The sequence below is a fragment of the Botryllus schlosseri genome, chromosome 13 (assembly GCF_051294905.1).
Source record: "Botryllus schlosseri isolate E-star chromosome 13, Bs_hap1, whole genome shotgun sequence".
Taxonomy (NCBI): Eukaryota; Metazoa; Chordata; class Ascidiacea; order Stolidobranchia; family Styelidae; genus Botryllus; species Botryllus schlosseri.
Window position 1 is genome coordinate 6396500 of NC_137248.1, and position 20042 is coordinate 6416541.

At 40.5% G+C, this 20042-nt stretch overlaps 1 protein-coding gene across 1 annotated transcript; it reads left to right on the plus strand.

The window, feature by feature from the left end:
* The first annotated feature begins 1254 nt into the window (after positions 1 to 1254).
* LOC145454398 (uncharacterized) lies at positions 1255 to 12855 on the plus strand. Its single transcript, XM_080332390.1, has 5 exons — positions 1255 to 1450; positions 1636 to 1843; positions 5472 to 5616; positions 7672 to 7840; positions 10092 to 12855. Exons 1-5 carry the CDS (start codon positions 1352 to 1354, stop codon positions 10383 to 10385), a joined length of 915 nt encoding a protein of 304 aa, XP_080188516.1. The 5' UTR covers positions 1255 to 1351; the 3' UTR covers positions 10386 to 12855.
* The last annotated feature ends 7187 nt before the right edge of the window (positions 12856 to 20042 follow it).

Consider the following 20042-nt stretch of genomic DNA (forward strand, 5'->3'; position numbering starts at 1 on the left):
CTTTGCTAGCTGCACGAAAAATATAATATCCGTTTCCCACACATAATTTATCAACTGAATAATATAATTATATTGAAATGAAACCGGATATTTTCGACTGGCGCTCGTCAGGGGTAATCGTCAAGTGGAGAATTCAAAATCAACATGAGTATTACCAATTATGACGTCAAACGCATAAACACTCGAATAATCAAGGCCAACAGATGGCTCAATGTACTATTTTTAGACTATACATCGTAGTCCTTCAGTTGTCGCAAACTAGGTTCTCGGATTTTGATAAAGGTCGACGCCAAGGCACATGACGGAAAGATGAATGATAGAACCTCTCCCAACGACCAGAAATATGTCGTCTCAATAATTTTCGCACGAACAGATTGTCCATTAAATGTTGGCCAGTGGCAGAACTCATGGCCATTGCCTTTTCTGATTAAATCCTCAGGGTTATGCATAATTGTTATTGTCATTGCGAGCGTATCATGCACCCACAGAACTCAGTTCAAGGCAAACTACACACATCATTAACAGACGGTTTTATTACATGGCGTAACTCTGCGAGCGTTGTTGTCTTGATGCCACGTTTTTCAAAACCACACCGTGTAATCAATAAAACGAAGTCAGGTTAAACAGAGATTGGACACGCGCACGAACGACGTGACTTCGTTGACCCTCTTGTCGAAATCGCGATAAAAAGCGTTTAGTCGAAAAAATAAATCCTCGATAGTGTCGTGTTTGACAGGTGTACTCGGCTTTTTGCAGTGCCATTATTGCTTTCGGATCTTCACAACGGGACTTCTCGTTATTTGGTCACGGTCAGTTTGATGTTACAATAACCTAGTCCCCGCTTTAAATTGGGCGGTTTCGCTTTCAGCAACATCTTCACATGGTATACGTTACGCATGATGTCGCCACTTTGAAGCCTTCTTGATTGGGACAGGTGTGCCTTCGGCGCGACTTCTTCTATTGATTGAGCGATGTTATGCCATGCCGGATAGAAGTCCTGTAAATATTGGCTCAATATAGCTTACCGACACATTAAGATCTGCGTAGATTCTAAAATGTATGATGGGAAGGGGCACTCTCCATTTTATTATCGAGGCTATCTGTTCGAATATAAAGATTTGTTGGCAAATCGCCGCATCAAATGTAGGACGATTTCGCGAATCGAGCGTGTGGGATTCTATAAGAGCTTGGTCTCAATCAGTGCGAAATCAGAAAGTAGATTATACATCATAATATTACATATATATAAATATATTAATGTGAAAGTGTTGATGCTCAATGGGCAGACGAGAGTCGCCAGATTAATTTTTGTGTTACTTGAGATTTCTAAGGAGGTAAAATATAATTCAAGATGGATCATAGATCTCACGCGTATGTGAAGAGCACCTCGTTCATGATCAACGATATTTTGCGGGGTCAATCTCAAGAGAGACTTTTTGATAATGAAGAAGTAAGCATATAAATATCATATCATATGTATTACCATTTTCCTTTCCCTTCTAATGCTCAACATTAAATACATATTAGTAGGCTAGGCTATTACGAAGGCGTCAATTCGACTGTGGTCATATTCATCTAATTTAGAATTCTAAACGAGCAATACTACAATTTTTCATCAGTTGTATTCATTTGCAGGTTTCGAAATCACGTCGGATACCCAATCCATTCATGATTCCCGGTCCTTGTTCCAGTGCCGATTTATTTTTGAGAAACAGTCTAAGATCGGTTATGGCCACGACTACGCCGGATTCGTCCGCTTTCCGAATACCCAGTTATATCGAGAATACCAATCCTTATCTTAAAAATTCCTATAACTTCATGACATCAAGATATCTTTCAAGAGGTGGGACAATTATTGTTCTTTGTCGCTTTAAGCCCGTTAATTCGGTTCATCAGTAGGAATTGTAGATTCTGATTTTTCTATACTTCTATAACCATTACTGTATATTTGCATTGCATGGAGATATGTAATAGGCATAGGGTAACCGTGATTGTGATCGCAATCGGTCATAACTAGGGCGATTTTTTTTCTGACCTGAAAAACGGAAGATTTTGACCGAAAAAATCAAAATGTTGACATTTTTTACCCTAAAAATCAAAATTTTGACCAGATTTGACCTAACGTATGCAAATTAGGGGTTTTTCCACATAATTTTAGAATTTTACTACTTATCTTCATTTCTTGTTTGAACGTACTGAAACTATCCTGATACGAAGTAGTTTGGGATGAAGAAAAAAAACATTTTTGCCTCAAAAACTTTATTTTAACGGAATCTGGCCCTATGCAGAATTTCAGTAGTGACATTACGCATTATGGTAGAAATGATGAAAAAAATGTAGTACAACGAAAGGTACTTTCCTACATTCTCGGGTAGAAAGTGTCTGTCCTTACTAAGTAGCTTGCCAAGAATGGAGAAAGAGCGTTCAACATCAGCAGTTGTGGGCTGACAACACTGAAGTTGTGCGTCCACTGCTGGTGACACACCGTGTTGCTTCATGCTGGCAACGGTGTCTACATCACAATTTTTCATCATGCGATTCTTGATATAAGAACCATGCAATGCACACGCAGTTTTGCTTCAGTTGGGATATTGAGGCACGTTGAGCATAACACCATGTCAACCTATTTGTTTCATTTGAATGTTTATGATTCACAATGAGCAGACAATCGGCCCGTCTACAACGGTAAGCCTAAAGTAGGCTACGAGATGTAAAATGTCAAATGTTAAGTTCACCGACAGTGCAAAATCTACGATACAAACGAAATGCACGTTGCAAAAAAGTTTTAACTTAGTAAACAATTTTGACATTTTTGACCTAACGCTACAATTTTGACTTGATTTTGACTTTTTTTGACATGTCAAAAAATCGCCCTGCTTGTCACGATTACTGTATTTCAAGTATGCAATCGATCATAAACTCATAAATTTAAAAAACACCCGAATCATAATCGATTATATTATTTTCCATATCTAACCGATTGCTCGATGGTCACAATTAGTCGAATTAACGTCTGCATGGGTATATGCTTGTCAGTTATACGCAGTTTGACGTTGGTGCTAGAGGAGTATGCAAACCGAACAAATGCCCCTTAACTTCGGGTTACCAAATTTTAGAAATCTAGAAAGAGGACACTTTTTCAGAAATTTGAGACTTGCAAAACCGGAAAAGAATTCTGCAAAATCGGTGAATTTTTCCCACTTTGTGATCGGTAGACTATGAAAAAAAAGTAAACTTTTCGCTCAGAGCTCGAAATACCGCTTTTCTCTCCACATTGCCAGCCGGAGCGTCACTTCTGTGCTAATTTACGGCATGTCACTCGCATTTTGCTCCAAATATGACCTAAATTTTCAAAAAAGAGGACAAAATCTCAAAAAAAGAGGACAAAAGGGCGTCCTGCGAGTACACTTTCGAAAAAGTCAAAAAAGAGGACAAATCCACTTAAAAGAGGACGTATGGTAACCCTACCTTAACTCATTAAAGATTCCAAATTTTGATTTAAATATCAGAATATTAGAACCACGTGGGTGGTATTTATTACTAAACTATTCTTTAGATAATTCGCAACGGCAACTCGCGATATCTGGATTATCTGGATTGTGGGTCTGGGCATGCATACCAATGTTACATTGTACATTACTCACACTTTAATAGGGGACATATTTGATCATTCGCCATTTTCTTTATTCAAAATTTCAATCTGTCATTTGTTATATCATTACAGTAGGATGGGTCGTAACTATAGAACGAAATTGGTGGGTTGTACGGATGGTCAGGGATAAAATTATGCAATGGAAGTGTTGTGACATACAAAGCAATTGACATCAAAACACTTTTCTTCTCCCATGATGCCGTCTCATTCCAATTGTTATGTTGTCTTCGAATGTATGTTGAAGGCTCAAGTTCAAGGAAGCAGCACAGATTGGTTTTTCGTGTGATTGTAATCGACTATACTGCGAGATTTTGCTGTAATCGTAAATCGCAATCTATTAAATTTATGCAGTAATACCCCATTGATATGTGACATGGGCATGGTATCGATACTCCAATAAATAATTTACTTGCGCTATGGTTATCCGTTGATAGTTGTGTGAAATCATGGAATGACAATCTGATGACTCTATCGAACTTTAGGTTACACATCATGGATTTGTTATACAATCGGAGATTTTCAATTCTACGAATTTCACAATGCTAAACGCAATTCGAAATACGAAGGGCAATATACGACACTGGTCAACATTTTTCAACTTTTTTGTTTTTGTTTTTTCGGAACGTTCAATTGAGTTTACCTAATTTGACGATGCTGATTCCGAATTTTTCGTCAGAATTCACTCATCACGTCACAATTTATCGCAAAAATTGAATAAAAATTTTACTCAAAAACGGCTATAATAAGGACGCTTATGCCCGTTTAGGTCCGTATATGATACGAAACACATCCTACAATGCTCTCAACTTACTTTATTGGAACTGATGTGTTGTTATCTTAAACTAAACCCTCCAAATAATCAGGATCCTTAGTATTTCCAAGAAATTTAGATGTAACTTCAATGAAAGAGAATCATGTATTATTTTCCGAATCCGCCATCCTAATAAGAAATAAGGGGTATCAGTGAGTGTTCTGATTTGAAGTCCTACAAATATACTCTCTGTTGTATAAACTCAAGTTAGGAAACCTTTCATGAATGTATTTAGAGCATGCACCTATTTGATCAGAGCCTTTAAAAACTTTTTCATCAGATCCAGTTTAATATATAATGGTGGAAATACAACATTAGATCTTTCGATAAGAGCAGGCTCTGAAACATTTTAAAGTTTGGTGTAAGATACTCGCTCATCGGCCACTTTCATGCACCGAGCAAACTGCATTCAAACCTGCAAACCTATTCCTATGATACAGATAATTTTTCTTCTCATAATTTGAAAGTTGATCAAAGATGGTTTCACACCATTCACGTCGTTTGAGACTATGCTATGCTATTTTCTAATTCATGTTGTGGTTGTTGTTGTTGTTGTTCGCCTATCTTAGTATTCATAAATGACACTTTTACAGCCAGTAGAAACCACTGTTGCCCCGCAGTTTTGTTAGTATCGTCGCCACAAGATGGGGAGTGGGGAGCCTAGGTATGCCTCCATCAGTTGGACAGGTTTTGGATTCCATATCTTTTTGTCGCTTCTCCTTTTATATTATATTATTTTACTTTTCATTCAGTGTACATGCCTCCTTTTTTACATCGCCTATAGGCCAGGTGGGTGTTTAATTTTGAAGACTATACTCCAAGTCGATTCGACGCCTTCTTATCTTTCATTGTATCGCAGTCTGATGATGTATTGAAATAATGAAAGTGTTAGCAATAAATTGAATTTTATTGAAAGCTATTCCCCGTGGCTAACAATATCTTATGTGTAGATATATTTGAGTCTTTACCAAAATTATTAATTGGTATTATTGAACTCATATGTAACAGCGTCGCCAGATCCGATGTCTGCAAACTACATGTTACCACCGTTTCTTGCGGCTACTGCCGTGAACCATTACCTTCCTCTATACCTGAAAAGCAGATTCATGGATTATACAGAATTGGGACCAAACGGCACGCGAAAATGCAGGAGGTTGGTTGATGTATACTGATATTAACTATAGCTATCAAACTTGTTGGTCTTCAATATCGGCGTGAGTTACACTACAGTGCATATTCATGTAATACATCCGCTTATAGCTTACCAATGCCGCAATTTCGCGGCGTTACCGTACCAATTGTTGAAGCGGCGCCGGGCATAGGAATTACAGGTACAAATGAAGCCCATCTATCATATGTGGTTTTCTGTTTCAATGATTTGTCGGATTTCATGGCATATACTTGCGGGTGGTTTGTAAACTATCAATAATACGCATATTTGGTCTAAATAAATATAGTTTCGGTGGGACGTCACGCGTCGGCATTTATAATTGTAACAAAAAGATGATGACATGATAGCTGACACAATAATCGTGTTTCAATGATTTATTAGGCCTCCCATGCATATCCATACAGGCGCAGACACAAAATTATACATTTGAGACGCTGTAAAGTCAAGTCAGAACAACCACACGAATATAATTGACCTTGACTTACATTTCTGGTTAATCTCCCGTCGATATCCGACGCGCTTAACTTCCAATAGTTTAAATTTATCTTTTATCCTTTACCACAGCAACCACAATCAATAAATTATTTCAAGACCAACAGGTCGAGCCGTCGAATAACATTTATACACAGTTGTAAATTGTATTAATATACACCTTACATACTATACTGACATGCGTATATACCATTCAGTCACGTTTACTATCTAAAATATCCACAACTGATTCCTTCATTTATTTTGAACCAAAATGTTCAGAAGGAGTCATTCATGAAAGTCAGTAGCCAAATACCAATATTAATTGAGCGTTTACAGTATTTTCTTTAACTTCTCATGAGGACAGGAGAGGCACTGCGTCTCTGACCGGACATGCACCTGATTAGGGTTGCATGTAAAACAAACGGTATTTTAAAAGACTTTGTTTCAAATAATGGCCCTTTAAAAAATGTGTTTTTTCAAGTTGTAAAATTATGCCATAGTTGTGTAAATACTTTCCAAAAAACATATTGTATGAGCCCACGAACAATTAAGACCCGATATAGCCGACGTTTATATATATATATGGGATGGTTGAAACCCTCAAAATAGTCGGATCAACAGCAATAGTACATATATTTCGTCAAAAGAGCTATATCTACCCTATATTTTCAATTGTCAATGTCAATCCACTATGACGTCACAATCGAATATTCGTGACGCCATGGCTTTAAAAAAATAAAAAATAAAAAACATGTTTTAAATGCAATCCCACACCTGATATGATTGTTGTTTCAATTTTATGTGTAGCAAACTTTTTTTCTATTAACCCCATTTAATGATGGCGGTCATGGTTTTCGGCATGTGAATACTTAAAGATATACGTTTACGGGCAAAAGTAGTTGCCGTTTTGCCCAAACTTCAGCAGACGTGTTAATCGAGCAAGTAAATAACGCTAATCGCTGAGCGGCGCGGTCAGATTGTCGATAGAAAATGTTCTTACGGAGAGGATAAAATATCACTATGTCTATTTATCGTCGATTACGGGCTCGGATATCGTCGCGAAAATGGTTCGGTCGAAATATACTTGAAATCGTTAACTTCGTATACTTGATAACGTAATGATGCGTATAATGCTGAAGTGAAATAATAATGAAGACACGTGTAGGTGATTACAAATCTTAGTGTGAAGTAATAAACGTGTGGAAAAACAAACAAGTCGGTACGAAGAGATGGACACCGGTTCAACAACACGAAGAGCAAGCACACTGAGAATATATGATTAGCGTGAGAGAGGAAATGTTCCCGAGCTGTCTTTCATGCAGTTTAATCTATGTGGATTTACCGCAATCAATTACCATACGATATACTGCGCACGTGAGTAGTCACGTGAGTTTTCGACGAGATTTCTGCTATTTGCACCGTACGATAAGTACGGTATATACCAGTGTGGGTGCAAACCAATTTGTGGTACGAATTACGATAAATGTTATCATGCTTTAACGTACCAACTCCTTATTCGCGACGCATGTAGCACCGACAGGACGCTAATATCTTGTATTGCAGAAGCCGGACTGTCTTTAGTGAACTGCAACTTATGGCGTTGGAGGGACGGTTCAAGCAGCAAAAGTATTTGTCAACACCAGACAGAATGGAACTGGCGGAAGGGTTGGGACTTACTCAGCTTCAAGTAAAGACTTGGTATCAAAACAGAAGAATGAAATGGAAAAAGCAGGTGATGATTTCGGCTTTAGATATAGCCAAATGTAGTGTAAGAAATCCCTATCAGAAATTATAGACGGTATAGTATAATTCTTGCGCCTAGCTACAATTCTATAAAATTCAAATGTCAATTATTTGTTTCATTTGTGATCCGTGAATATTCCTCCGTTTGTTTAATTTATCTTAATCGATAGTGTGACAATAACCGACAATTCTCCTGCAAAAATATTCTATGAAATATGTAAATATAGTAGATGATGCTTATATATCTTTATATAGGGAATGTTTATAACAAGTAGAGCTTGGTCAAAGCCGCTCAACAGCTATTATTTAATGATATATCCATTATTTTCAGTCTGTTGAATATTTGCGGCCGGAAAATATATTTTAGCAGTGATGGTTTATCGAATATTCTCCATGAAATTCCAGGTCAATATTTTACTTCATTGGGATCTCATAATGGCAATCCATATATAGATGTTTTCCCATCAAAACTCCCTTTCATATCAAACACCGCAGTTGTTACATGCCCAACACAGGTCTCGCAGATAAAAGGAGTCGCCATCACCAGGAAAAGAATGTCATCATATATTTACCTTGAATGGATGATAATAATTGATAAATATATGGGACAGTTTTCCTGATCTAAATTTCATAATTGAATTAGAAATACGATTATTAGGGATAGGTGCTGCTTCCATTTTCCCGTAGTATTTGGATGCGTTATTACCTTTTCTCTCACATCAAAGGATTCGCGACCATCAATTCAAGATCCCCTTTGATGGAGTTATAAAGCTGATAACGATAATTTAATTTTCTTGTAGTAAATGGAACCTGTCATCTACTCAAGGGTTTATTTCATTTCATTATGCGGCTGTAATTAATCGCATCTGCGAAATCTGAAATTGAAAGCGCTAACGTCAATAATGATTTGAAGATTAGATGAACAACTGTATTATTCGTATGAAGAAGTCGTTTATGTTGATGCGCATCAGTGGTAAAATACCGTTGGTTTCGATTCAGTTTTGAAGATGAAAGCGATACGTAATGCTCTCTCTAGTTGAGGCGTCAAACACATCCTGTACATCTTTCCCATTGGGAAATTCCACAGGCCGGCCGCATCCACTCGCCCAGAGACTGGGCGATGTTTTGAAAATAGTGCTACGGAGCTGGGCCCGTCGTTTGACACGGTGTCAGTTATATTGGCAGCTGATGCAAAATTTGCTTCCGGGATCGAATGATCAGTCGCTACACGATTTTACGGCACTAAACCATTACGTAACATCAGTTACCGGCTCGAAGACTTCTCTAGGTATTACGAGATCAAAAGATAGTCTACATAATGCAGTATTACAAGGATTCTGTTTAAAATAATAATGAATTTAAAACACATATGTTTAAAACAAACATGTTGTTGCTGTTATTAATGTTTTAGTCATTATTGCGTACATAATAAAATTGCATCTATAATCGCAAATTCGCAACAGTTTAACTCACGAGATTGCACGACTGAACAAACGATTGCATTTGTAGTATTGGGACGACTCGGGCTATATTTTGGAATGATTTGACTTGAATCGACTCACTACCCTAAAATGACTTGACTTGACTACGGACTCGACGAAAGGTGCAATTGAATTGTGACACAGAGTCCTTGTTCAAGTCATCAAATATTCTAACTCAGTTGCACTAGAAATGACAACACCATGAATACGTCAGATGAAATGAATATACTGGTCCTTTATTTCCAATTACGTTTTCGATATGGTTAATTCCATCAGACATCGGCATCGCAAACCAAACAACATCGGCGTGCCCCTACCCGACACTCAAAAACATCAGAAAACTTGACGATTGTGGACCATCTTGGCCACAATCACAACGAGCAAATGAACCCATAATGTAATAATATAAATACTTTAAATAGGAATAGGACATTTGTATTATTGCTCTTGATGTCATCGTAATTATCGTGGAAGTTGTATATTTTTTCATAAATTTCACCACCCAAAACTGATTCGCATATCCTTGTTTCAAAATACACTAACTTCAAACGCGTCATTTCCATTTGTGCCCGCGATCATATAACTAGTTCGACGTATCATATCATTATCAATAATTGTGAATGTACCATCCGCTAGATGACACTGCTATGTCCCAAAAGTTTACCGTTTTCCTGCGATGGATTTTACGGGAATATTAAATCAGCAACATTGCGAATCCCTAACAAAATAATTAACTATATTAAAAATGTTTCTCATCAGGGCCAACATGATGATGACAGAAAACCTGCGACATGCGACTCTAGAGCGTCGGAAGAGAATTCAAATCAGCCCAATCTCAGATCTAAGACCTGCCATGGTGAATTGAAGAGGATGTCCCAATCGACGGAGGAGGACGATGAAGGCCTTGGATTCTCGCAAGAATCCACGTCAAATTCAACGACCAACAACAGACATGTTTCTAGTCGATTCAAAGCTCATTCTGCAATGAGAGACACGTCGAACAAAATATCCAACACACAGGGCAATGCGATGAAGAGTTTAAATCGCGTGTAGCCTATATTACCATAAAATATGTGATTATGGTGCGGAGAGAAACCAGAAACACTTCTGTGTATCATTAGCACGAATAGTGACTAGGCGCGGTGTCATGTGTAACGATGCTTTTGAATTTGAGAACGGTATAGAGCAGGGAGCACTGTCCTCGCAATCTGGGCCGGCCTACCGTACATTTTGCGAGCCGCAGATTAAAATGATTCAATCCACAAAGAAATGCCAATTCAGAATTGTGTACTTTTCGCACGAGTGATAGTTTTTACTGGTGCGTTCGGGCGATTCCAATATATATCTTGACTATACCTACAATCCTGATGAAAGGTCAAGAATTAACAACGTGCAACAATAGTGATCCATGATTCATCGACACCCTCTCCAGCAGCTCTACCGGCAAATCTGATCACGTGGGTTGAGGAAGGATAAATATTTGCTAGTAACATGTGCAACTGCCAATATTATCGAAGAAATTCATTCATGAAATTCAAAAAATATTCGCGTTCCGCGAGTCTGGGCAGCAAATCGCAATAACTTTTCATAACTTTACTCGCGATGTTGGTGCGTAGTGAGCCTGTGTTGATTTTCTGCTTCTAAAATTAAGAATCTTCATGCGCAAAGTATTTCACAAGAAAACAATGATGGCACAGAAAACCGCAAGGGCTGTCCACGATGCGAAGTCACCAGCAGTAACCAAATTAACATGGATATTTGGCATACAGGAGGTTCATTCACGACTATCAACTGGAATGCAGCCCTACTCGATATAAAACACCCCTGGTATAGAGTGTGAGAAACGCCGGGAGCCCAGCAGCGATATAGAGACATATATATATACTAACTCTCACATAAGGCACGGAGTCAATTTATATTTTTGTTGTAAGAATTGTGTGGTGCCGTCACATCATTGGTGAGAATAATTTTCATTCGGTAAAGTTAATATTATTACTATTGCACGTTGGACCCTTGACTATGATTATTGCGCTATGTTAAATGTCACATTTTCCTTAGTCTCATTTCATTTCTTATCAACAGCGAAATTCATCCGTTGAAGTGATCAGTGTCCCGCAGTGTAAAATGAGACGACGCCACTAAGGCTTCAAACATAAATCAATTGCCGTATAGCTGACACCGCAATGTTTGAATTCGCAAAACATGACAGGGTGACCGAAACGTTATGCGTACTATACATGCGCTGTATTTTTCTGCTCCAAACAACGTTACTCGTTGAAATCATAGGGTTACCATACGTCCTCTTTGTCCTCTTTTTTAAACATTTTTGAAAGTGTCCTCGGAGGACGCCTAAATGTACTCTTTTTTGGGAATTTGTCAGGGTTGTAATGACTCGAGTCATGACTCGACTCGAGTCAGACTCGAGTCACAATTTTCTGATGACTCGACTTGACTCGAGAGTCATTTTCTCAAAATACGGAAACGACTCGACTCGACTCGAGTCAATCTGTGTATTGACTCGACTTGGACTCGAGTCATTACGCATGACTCGAACCAAGTCATATGACTCGAGACTCAGACGGCAAAGACCGACATTTCGTTGTAATTTCGAAGAGCAATAAAGTAACCACCCTATTAGGATTTCGTCTATTGGTACTGGTACTTGAAAATGCGACCAGAAGCTGTTACAAGTGGGGAAAATTAGTATATTATGAATGCGAACCATTCGATATCACCGAACAGAGTTGTAAAAGTGGGTTTAACGAGACTTTAACTGGAAACTGAGCAGTCCGCATAATGACTTGGACTCTGACTTGAGTCATAATACCATGACTCGGACTCGAACCTCTGCTCGATGACTTGGACTCGGACTTGACTCGGTGGTGAATTGAAAATGACTCGACTTGACTCGAGTCAAAACTATAAAAGTAAGATTGACTTGCGACTCGGAGCTTTGTGACTTGGTTACAACCTTGGAATTTGTCCTCGTTTTTGAGAATTTTGGTTGAATGTACGTGCAAATCAGCGGCCAAGCAACGCTCCGACGTGATTTCCGTGACACGAGCCAGAAAATGACCTTTCCTTAAAATAAAACTGTATTTCGGGATCTGAGCCGGACAATTGACCTTTTTTAGTCAACCGACCACAAAGTCCGAAAAATTTACCATTTTCCCTGGTTTCACTCCAGCTTTGCAGCTATGAAAAATTTGAATAAGTGTCCTCTTTTCACACTTCCAAAATATGGTAACCCTATGAAATCATCATGCCTATTATACATACATAGTTTAACATGTATCTTCTTCATCCTTGACTTTGGCACTGAAACACAGATAATTCGAATAACGAAGACCAGAACATTGTCAAACTCATGCCAGGCATACGGTAACTTGTAGGTCACGCTTGTACTGCTTAAGTTTACTGTAGTATAAGTATACAAGTTTACATTTAAAGTGTGTTTCTTATTCTATATCTTTCTTTTATGCAAATTGACGTGAGTAGAACATTAATAAATGATTCCCTGTTACGTCTCGCCATTGAGCTGTGTACGCGCCAAACACGTAATCACCACGCGCGAAAAGGCTTTTGTGGTCGGTGGACGGATTACAACGTAGACGGTCGCGTGCGTTGCTGATGACGAAATCAGTCTGCTTGTGATTGAGAGAAACGTCGATTCTCGTTGAATTCCCCGCGCGATTCAAGTCCGATTCCGTCACGAATGTTCCGCAAGACACGTGTACGGATGACGTATCTGCTGAAAGCTATGTTTGAGCGCAAGCAATACTTGGGGTTGTTGTAGTTGTTATATGTTAGTATGTCGCCATTACATCAATCGTCATTCCGCAACAAGCCCGTGCCTCTGTTGACGATTACCAAACTACGGACGGTCACGACCAACTATTACTGCTGACTTTTGCAAAATAAGCTGTAGGTGTGACGACGAGTAGCCCAGATAAACCTTAAACGCTTAACAAGATCACCCTCTCGTAATAACCCTGTCACCCACGGGGCCACAAGTATTGCAAGTCTGCTATACTTGGCCGCCACGCGACATGAAGGGAACGGTTTTTTTCGGAGGATTTGATCACGATGAAATCTCTCAGTGGCTAAATTTAGCAAACACGACCTAGGCTTACACCTGAACACGGACCCTGAACTCAAAGATGAGAAAGAAATGCATTGCACATATAATACCCACTCTTAATATGCGTGGCATCCGCGTTAGGATACACTATATTGAAGACTCATAGATCGATATCTGTCTGTTTGTTTTTCATACGTACTCACAGCTTTCTCTGACACCTGAATTTCGCATTTTGATACAAGCGATTAGGCCAGTGGTTCCCAACGTGAGCGATATCGCCCCCAGGGGGCGATTTGTCGGTCCAGGGGGGCGAAAATAGCCAAGGGGGCGATAGGGGGGCGAAAACGGACGAAGGGGGCGATGTGGGGGCGATGGCGCGTTGAAATGGCTACATTGGCGTCCATGACCGTAACTGCCACACCCAAACCACCAATTGGGATGGGGGCTCGAAGAGGGCCCACAATTTTCTCGTGAATTAACACTAATTATAGAGTATAATTTTGGAAATTTAGGCAACTTTTTCAAAAAAAATTCGCGCTGTGCGCCATTTCGTGGTCACATGTTTCTTGCTTATTGGATACCCTTCCTCCAAGAAATAATACGCATGAGTTATAGAAATGGGCATCTCGGCATCAGCCATTATCACACCATGACGCACCAACACATATGAAGTTTCAGGCCATGTAACATGCGACTCCGAGAAGTGTGCCAGAACGAGAAAACCTTGGCGGAAAAGGATTTCCTTTATGCTGACCGACTTCGATATATATATTCTATACGATATACATATATATTTTATTGTCCATAGGCGCCTAAATGGCTGGCGCCAAATGTTCCTGTCCTGGCAATCCGAACCCCACAAAAAAATGCCATCTCTCAGAGAAAAATTAATTGCCAGTGCAGAAATACCAATTTGAAATCGTGTGCGTCTTTTAGTTTCGTACGTATGGGCGATTTGAATATCTTTTGACATAGCAGACAGGCCACGAAATGTCATTACGTAACGAAGTCATTATACCCACGGGTCCGCCCGAATATGTTCAATTATTATTCACGGTCCCTACATTTTCCAAGACACCTCACTCCGCTTTACCGGTAAATCTGAATACATGAGCAGAGAAAGGATAAAAAATTGACAGCAATATATATGCGATTCCCGATCATATTGACCGATTCAATCATGAATGATAGAAATTTTTCGCACTTCGCGCGAATTAATCCGACTAACTTGAGAGCAATGTTCCCTCTAAGCTGCGCACGTGCGCAAATGCGCAGTGCTGAAACGGTCTCTGCGCACAGAAAATCCAAGCTGCGCACAAAAAATCCGAAGTGATGTTTTTTAGTCGTTGCGCACTGTTGTCCAATGGACCACGCAGGCGCGCAGACTCGTGAAAATTAGATGGAACATTGCCAGGGCCAAATAGTGTTATCACTGAAGTCGGAAACCGAGGTACAAGTTCGGCCCGCAAAGGTAAATATTGCGCTCCGTGAAGAAATGAGAATTTACAATCACGTGCGCTTCACGGAAGAGATTTTTTCCGCGTGGCATGAACATTGCGTAAGATTTACTCAGGACCGTAACTGCCGCACCCCAAACCCGCCAATTGGAGGGCCGAGCTCGAATGGGGCCCAAAATTATTTCGTTAAATAACATAAATCATGGTGTATTTATTTGGAATTTTCCGGAATTTTTTTTCGCGCTACGCGCGATTTAATATTGTAAGATATCTTTATTATTGGGTGCCCTTTCCCAACAAAAAATGCGCATGATATATATAGAAATAGGCACTTGGGCGTCGGCCATTACCGCACCATGACGCTCCAAGACATATGAAATTAAAGGCTATGTAACATGTGACTCCGAGAAGTGCGCCAGAACGATCATCAGCGAGAAAACCTTGGCCGAAAAAGACTGTCCTTGTGCTGACCGAAAACTTCGATATATATATACAATATACATATATGTTCAATTGTCCGTGTCCATAGGTGGCTAAATGGCTGGCGCCGAATGTTCCTGTCATGGCGATCCGAGTCCAACGACAGGACAAATGCTATATCGAGGGAACATTATTTTCCAGTAAAGAAATACCAATTTGAAATCGTGTACGTCTTTTAGTTTACCACGTTTGGGCGATTTCAATATCTTTTGACATAGCAGATAGAAGGTCACGAAATAGATTCATATAACGAAGTCATTATACCAACGGGTGCGCCCGAAGATGTTTTATTATTTTTTAAAGGGCCTGTCTATTCCAACCCACCTCACTCGATCAGCTCTACCGGTAAATCTGATTATGTGAGCAGGGAGAGGATAAAAATTATTCAATTCCCGATCATATTGACCTATGCAATCATTAATTATATAATTTTTTCGCGCTTCGCGCGTTCAGGCGACAACAAACACTAAACGGGCACTCAATTTAGATGACAAGCACCGAAAAAAGGCCATTGCTCGAGGGGGGTCTTGGGGGCGGAGTCCCCCAGAAGTTAGTTTTATCATCCTATGGGAGGGTGGTTGCGCACAGTTTTCCAAGGGCCTGCGCAGTGAGTTGGCGTGTTTGCGCAGACTCGTGAAAAATTAGAGGGAACATTGCTTGAGAGTCCAACAATTTTTTCTGAGAAGTAGCGGTAAAGAGGTATCGGGGGAGTTTGGTCTGATGGGTGCAGAAGTTTGCTTTATCGCCCTATGTAGGGGGGGTCAACACCAACGTATTGAAGGGGGGAGCTGACGAAGTGCTGTTACGGTCCTTTTAGAATCAAGTCGAAGAAATCACCTTTTTTGTTAGTCAACTCACCAAAATTTAGCTGGAAAAGTGTAATTTCGAGGTCGAGCCGAAAAGTTGACCGTTTTTCTTAGTCAACTCGCCGGTGATTTCAGTCTGTAGGCCCATTTTCGGTTCCCAATATTTGTGGGGCGATGATCGGTGTGGAGTTTGAAAAGGGGGCGATGAGTCGAAAAAGGTTGGGAACCACTGGATTAGGCGCTTGTCGCTCCTTCTGAACAGCAAAAGCGCTCAATCGCTGCCTATGCAAATCACCGCGCGATTGCTCGAATTTCAATACTCTTCGAGAATTCCAAATCCGAAATTGGGTACAGGATAGGGTTGCCATACGTCCGGAATCTCCCGGACATGTCCGAAATTTCACTGTTAAAACTGCGTCCTGGAGGAATTTCCGAAATATGCGTTAATGTCCGGAATTTTGAAGGCTTGAAGTAAGCTCATAATATTTTCGCAAATCAACATAAACAATGTTATTTTGGGGCAGATTTATGCTACATGAAATTTTTCTTCGCGCTCCGCGCGATTTAGTATCATATATATTGGTTTTAATATGGGGACTACCACCCTCGCAAAAACTGCGATCAAAAATAAATAAAAACAGCATTCATTTACAAAAAGAAGTCTAATTGTAATCGCCATTACAAGATAACGGTATATTCATAGAGTCGGTTTACGCCGTTTGGATGCTTTATTGAAAATAGTGGTTTTAAACCTGGGGGTGGTTTGCCTTTATTCTGGAGTTCGCGAAGATGTTGAACGTAATCAGCTTCCAAAATAGGCTGTGAGTGAGTTTGGGCAAATGTGCCGGCCTTTAATTAGTAATCAGCTCATCAAATTTTGAGCTGGACCACGGAACATTACCATATTTGAAATGGAGTCGCGACCGTAAAAGGTTGGAAACCGCCGGATGTGCGGTGTTTATTTAGCTCAGTGGTGCAGTGCGCACCGGCATTAGGATGGTAAATAATCTTATCGGTGTGACTTGAACATGACTTAGCGATGTACTGTACAATTACGCTCCTTGCATTTTCGAAGTCATCATCCTCCACCACCAGCTTTACCGCTAACTGTGATCATGTAGGCGGAGAGAGGATCAAAATTATATAGCAGTGGAAGAACCAATATTATCGATATAATTCATTCAAATCATTCAACGAACAGATGCATATAGTAAGCCCCCGGAAGTTGCACCGATTACCTTACGGTGGCCCCAAGAGCAGTGTTTATTTGGGCGGGAGTGGCTGAAAAAATGTGGCTTCGGCGCTGGTTACAGCAGCACACAACCACATACTCCTGAACCGGATCGTGACCACCTCTAGTCGATAGACAATGCTTTGCTGGTGTGACGTCATATTGATCGACAACGTGTTCATACCTCATTTTAAATCCGTTAGTGGGCGATAAAGAGCGTCCGGAATTTGTGCAAGTAAAATATGGTAACCCTAGTACAGGGAGTCGTAAGCATCTCCAGGATCGCACGCAACTCTAGAGTATCTTCGTAGCAATCTAGACCGGGGCTCACCAACGCGGTTCCCGCGGGCTAGACCGGTACAGATGAGTCGCCCCAGGTCGCAGTAGCAAATATTAAAATGATAATGGGTCAGTCGACCTAAGAAACTTATGAATGCAGTTTTCGATCGAGGCGTCGCCCACGCGGAGGCTCAACGGGTATCTGATTAATATTCCCAAGTCTCGACGCGGCGTGCACCGCGCAGTGCAGCAACGCAACTGATTACGGCGACGCTGGTGTGAGTCCCGGTGAGCGAGAGTTTTCTGTTTTTGGTAAGGGGCGGAAACCCTGCCGAGTGCTCTGAATGTCTAAGTGAAGAAATCCAACCGAGCACGGCTAAATGGCGGAAGTAACTGGTAGCCCGTCGCATTAATCAGTACCCAAGAAGTGGCTCTTGGTTTGAAAAGGGTTGGGGACCCCTGATCTAGACATATTGTCAATAGATAATAGCCCCGCAAAATGCTGCGAGATGCAACAACACCGAAATAAACGCAGCATGTTGTGTCGTTTAATGGTAGTGTTGGGAACAAGTCAATACCTCCGAGTCACGCGTTCTATCGAGTCATTTTACATTTGACCCATAGGTCAAGTAAAGTCACTCGATTTTTGAAGAAGACTCCATTCAAGTCAAGTCAAGTCGTATTTCCGAAGTACAGGTATGGGCCTCCCATGGGCTGATAAACCGAAGTTCGGGGGAGATTCTCCCTCAGACCCCCTTTGCGGCGTACGTCATCACAACGACAGTGTCCTTATCGTTGCTAAGGGAGCTGGCGTTGTCCAGTCGCGAAAAAATCAAATCCATGGCTGAATTCAGTCAATGAAATTGGAATTACATATATTAGTGACAAATTATTAAGAACCCGTAATTAATATTTATACATCTGCGGGCGGGCCCATTGTTATCAATTTCTTTGTTGTGTGTTGTTGATTCGTGTCCTCTTAACCTGCTATATAGTCAAAAGATTTTGGAATTGCTCAAACGTACCGCACTTAAAGAACTTCTTCCGTGCGACGCACACGATTCAAATTGACATTTCTTCACAGGGCGCCCGGGTGGCATTGTAATGTGGGGTTTAGATTGCCAGGACGATAATAGCAGGTGCCATCCATTCAGGCATACAAATATATCGGTTTTGGTCGACATGAAGCGGTTATTTTGGGTCAAGCTTTCCTCGCCGCCGAGCTTTTTGGGCGCACACTTCGCAGAGTCGCATGTCAGTCGAAACGTCATTATGTACGTCTTGGTGTGTCGTGACGCGGTAACGGGCGACGCCTAAATGCCTATCTCTGCAAATTATGCTTTTATCCTTTCTCAGCCCATATGTGCTCAGATTCACCGGTCGAGTTGATGGAAGGGGTGCTTTCGATTATTTAAGGCAAGTTATAAGTGATGACGGATCTTCGGACCGGAAAGATATTGGAATCGCCCAAATGTAAACAATTTTTTTTCGTGAGGAGAGCACGATTCCAAGTTGATATTTCTATATGAGGCGCATCATTTTCCTCTGCTGTTCACAAAGATACTGTGGGGCTCATACTGCAAATGGCGTTATTATAATCGAAAAAGGAAGCCGTATTGAATCCCGCGCAGCACGTGGAAAATTTAAGAACATTCAAAATCTTTCAAAAATTAGGGAGTCAATTCGTAACTTCGATTTGCATGTCGACGGCCACCAACACATACTAATTGAATTACGTAATGACGGCAGCACAAATTACCTTCTACGGCAGCAGGTTAGCCACCCTTGCCGTAGAGCAAATTGACTTGAGTCAAGTCAAGTCAAGTCATGTGAAAACGTTGGGCCGCGTCATCTCAACACAGGTTAATGGGGCCACCGAGATGTATTGCAAATACTATGATGGTCTTGATCAGAGATGGTCAAAGTAGTCAAGAAATCTACTCAAGTAGAAGTAGAAGTAGCGAGGAAAAAATCTACTCAAGTACGAGTAGAAGTAGCCTACTTCTTCCATTAGCAACCTGAAACTATACTTGAAGTAGAAGTATAATTGACTGACTTTAAATCTACTCATGTAAGTAAGTAGTTATGAAAACGATCCTAATTCGTTCACACGGATCGTCTAAAGGTGCAAATTGAGCTATGCGAACGGTGCCGAGCTTGATTCATATTGATGTATACCAGGAGGTATACAATTTTCGACAACATAAGCATTCGTCCGCACCATGGGATGAAAATAATAGTATTGATATGGAAATGCGATACTAATCCTTCGTTTTCTCAAACAGCACGTTTTAGAAAATATCATGGTATGGCGCCCTCCCCCATATTATAAGGCCAGTAGTATAGTCAAAGAGCAATACAGAGAAGTTGAATAGG

Excerpts from the sequence above, each read along its gene's own strand:
- LOC145454398 (XM_080332390.1), top strand. The coding sequence starts at position 1,352 with ATGGATCATAGATCTCACGCGTATGTGAAGAGCACCTCGTTCATGATC. Across the intron at positions 1,451-1,635 it reads GACTTTTTGATAATGAAGAA|GTTTCGAAATCACGTCGGAT; the intron begins GTAAGCATATAA and ends ATTCATTTGCAG. Across the intron at positions 5,617-7,671 it reads GGCACGCGAAAATGCAGGAG|AAGCCGGACTGTCTTTAGTG; the intron begins GTTGGTTGATGT and ends CTTGTATTGCAG.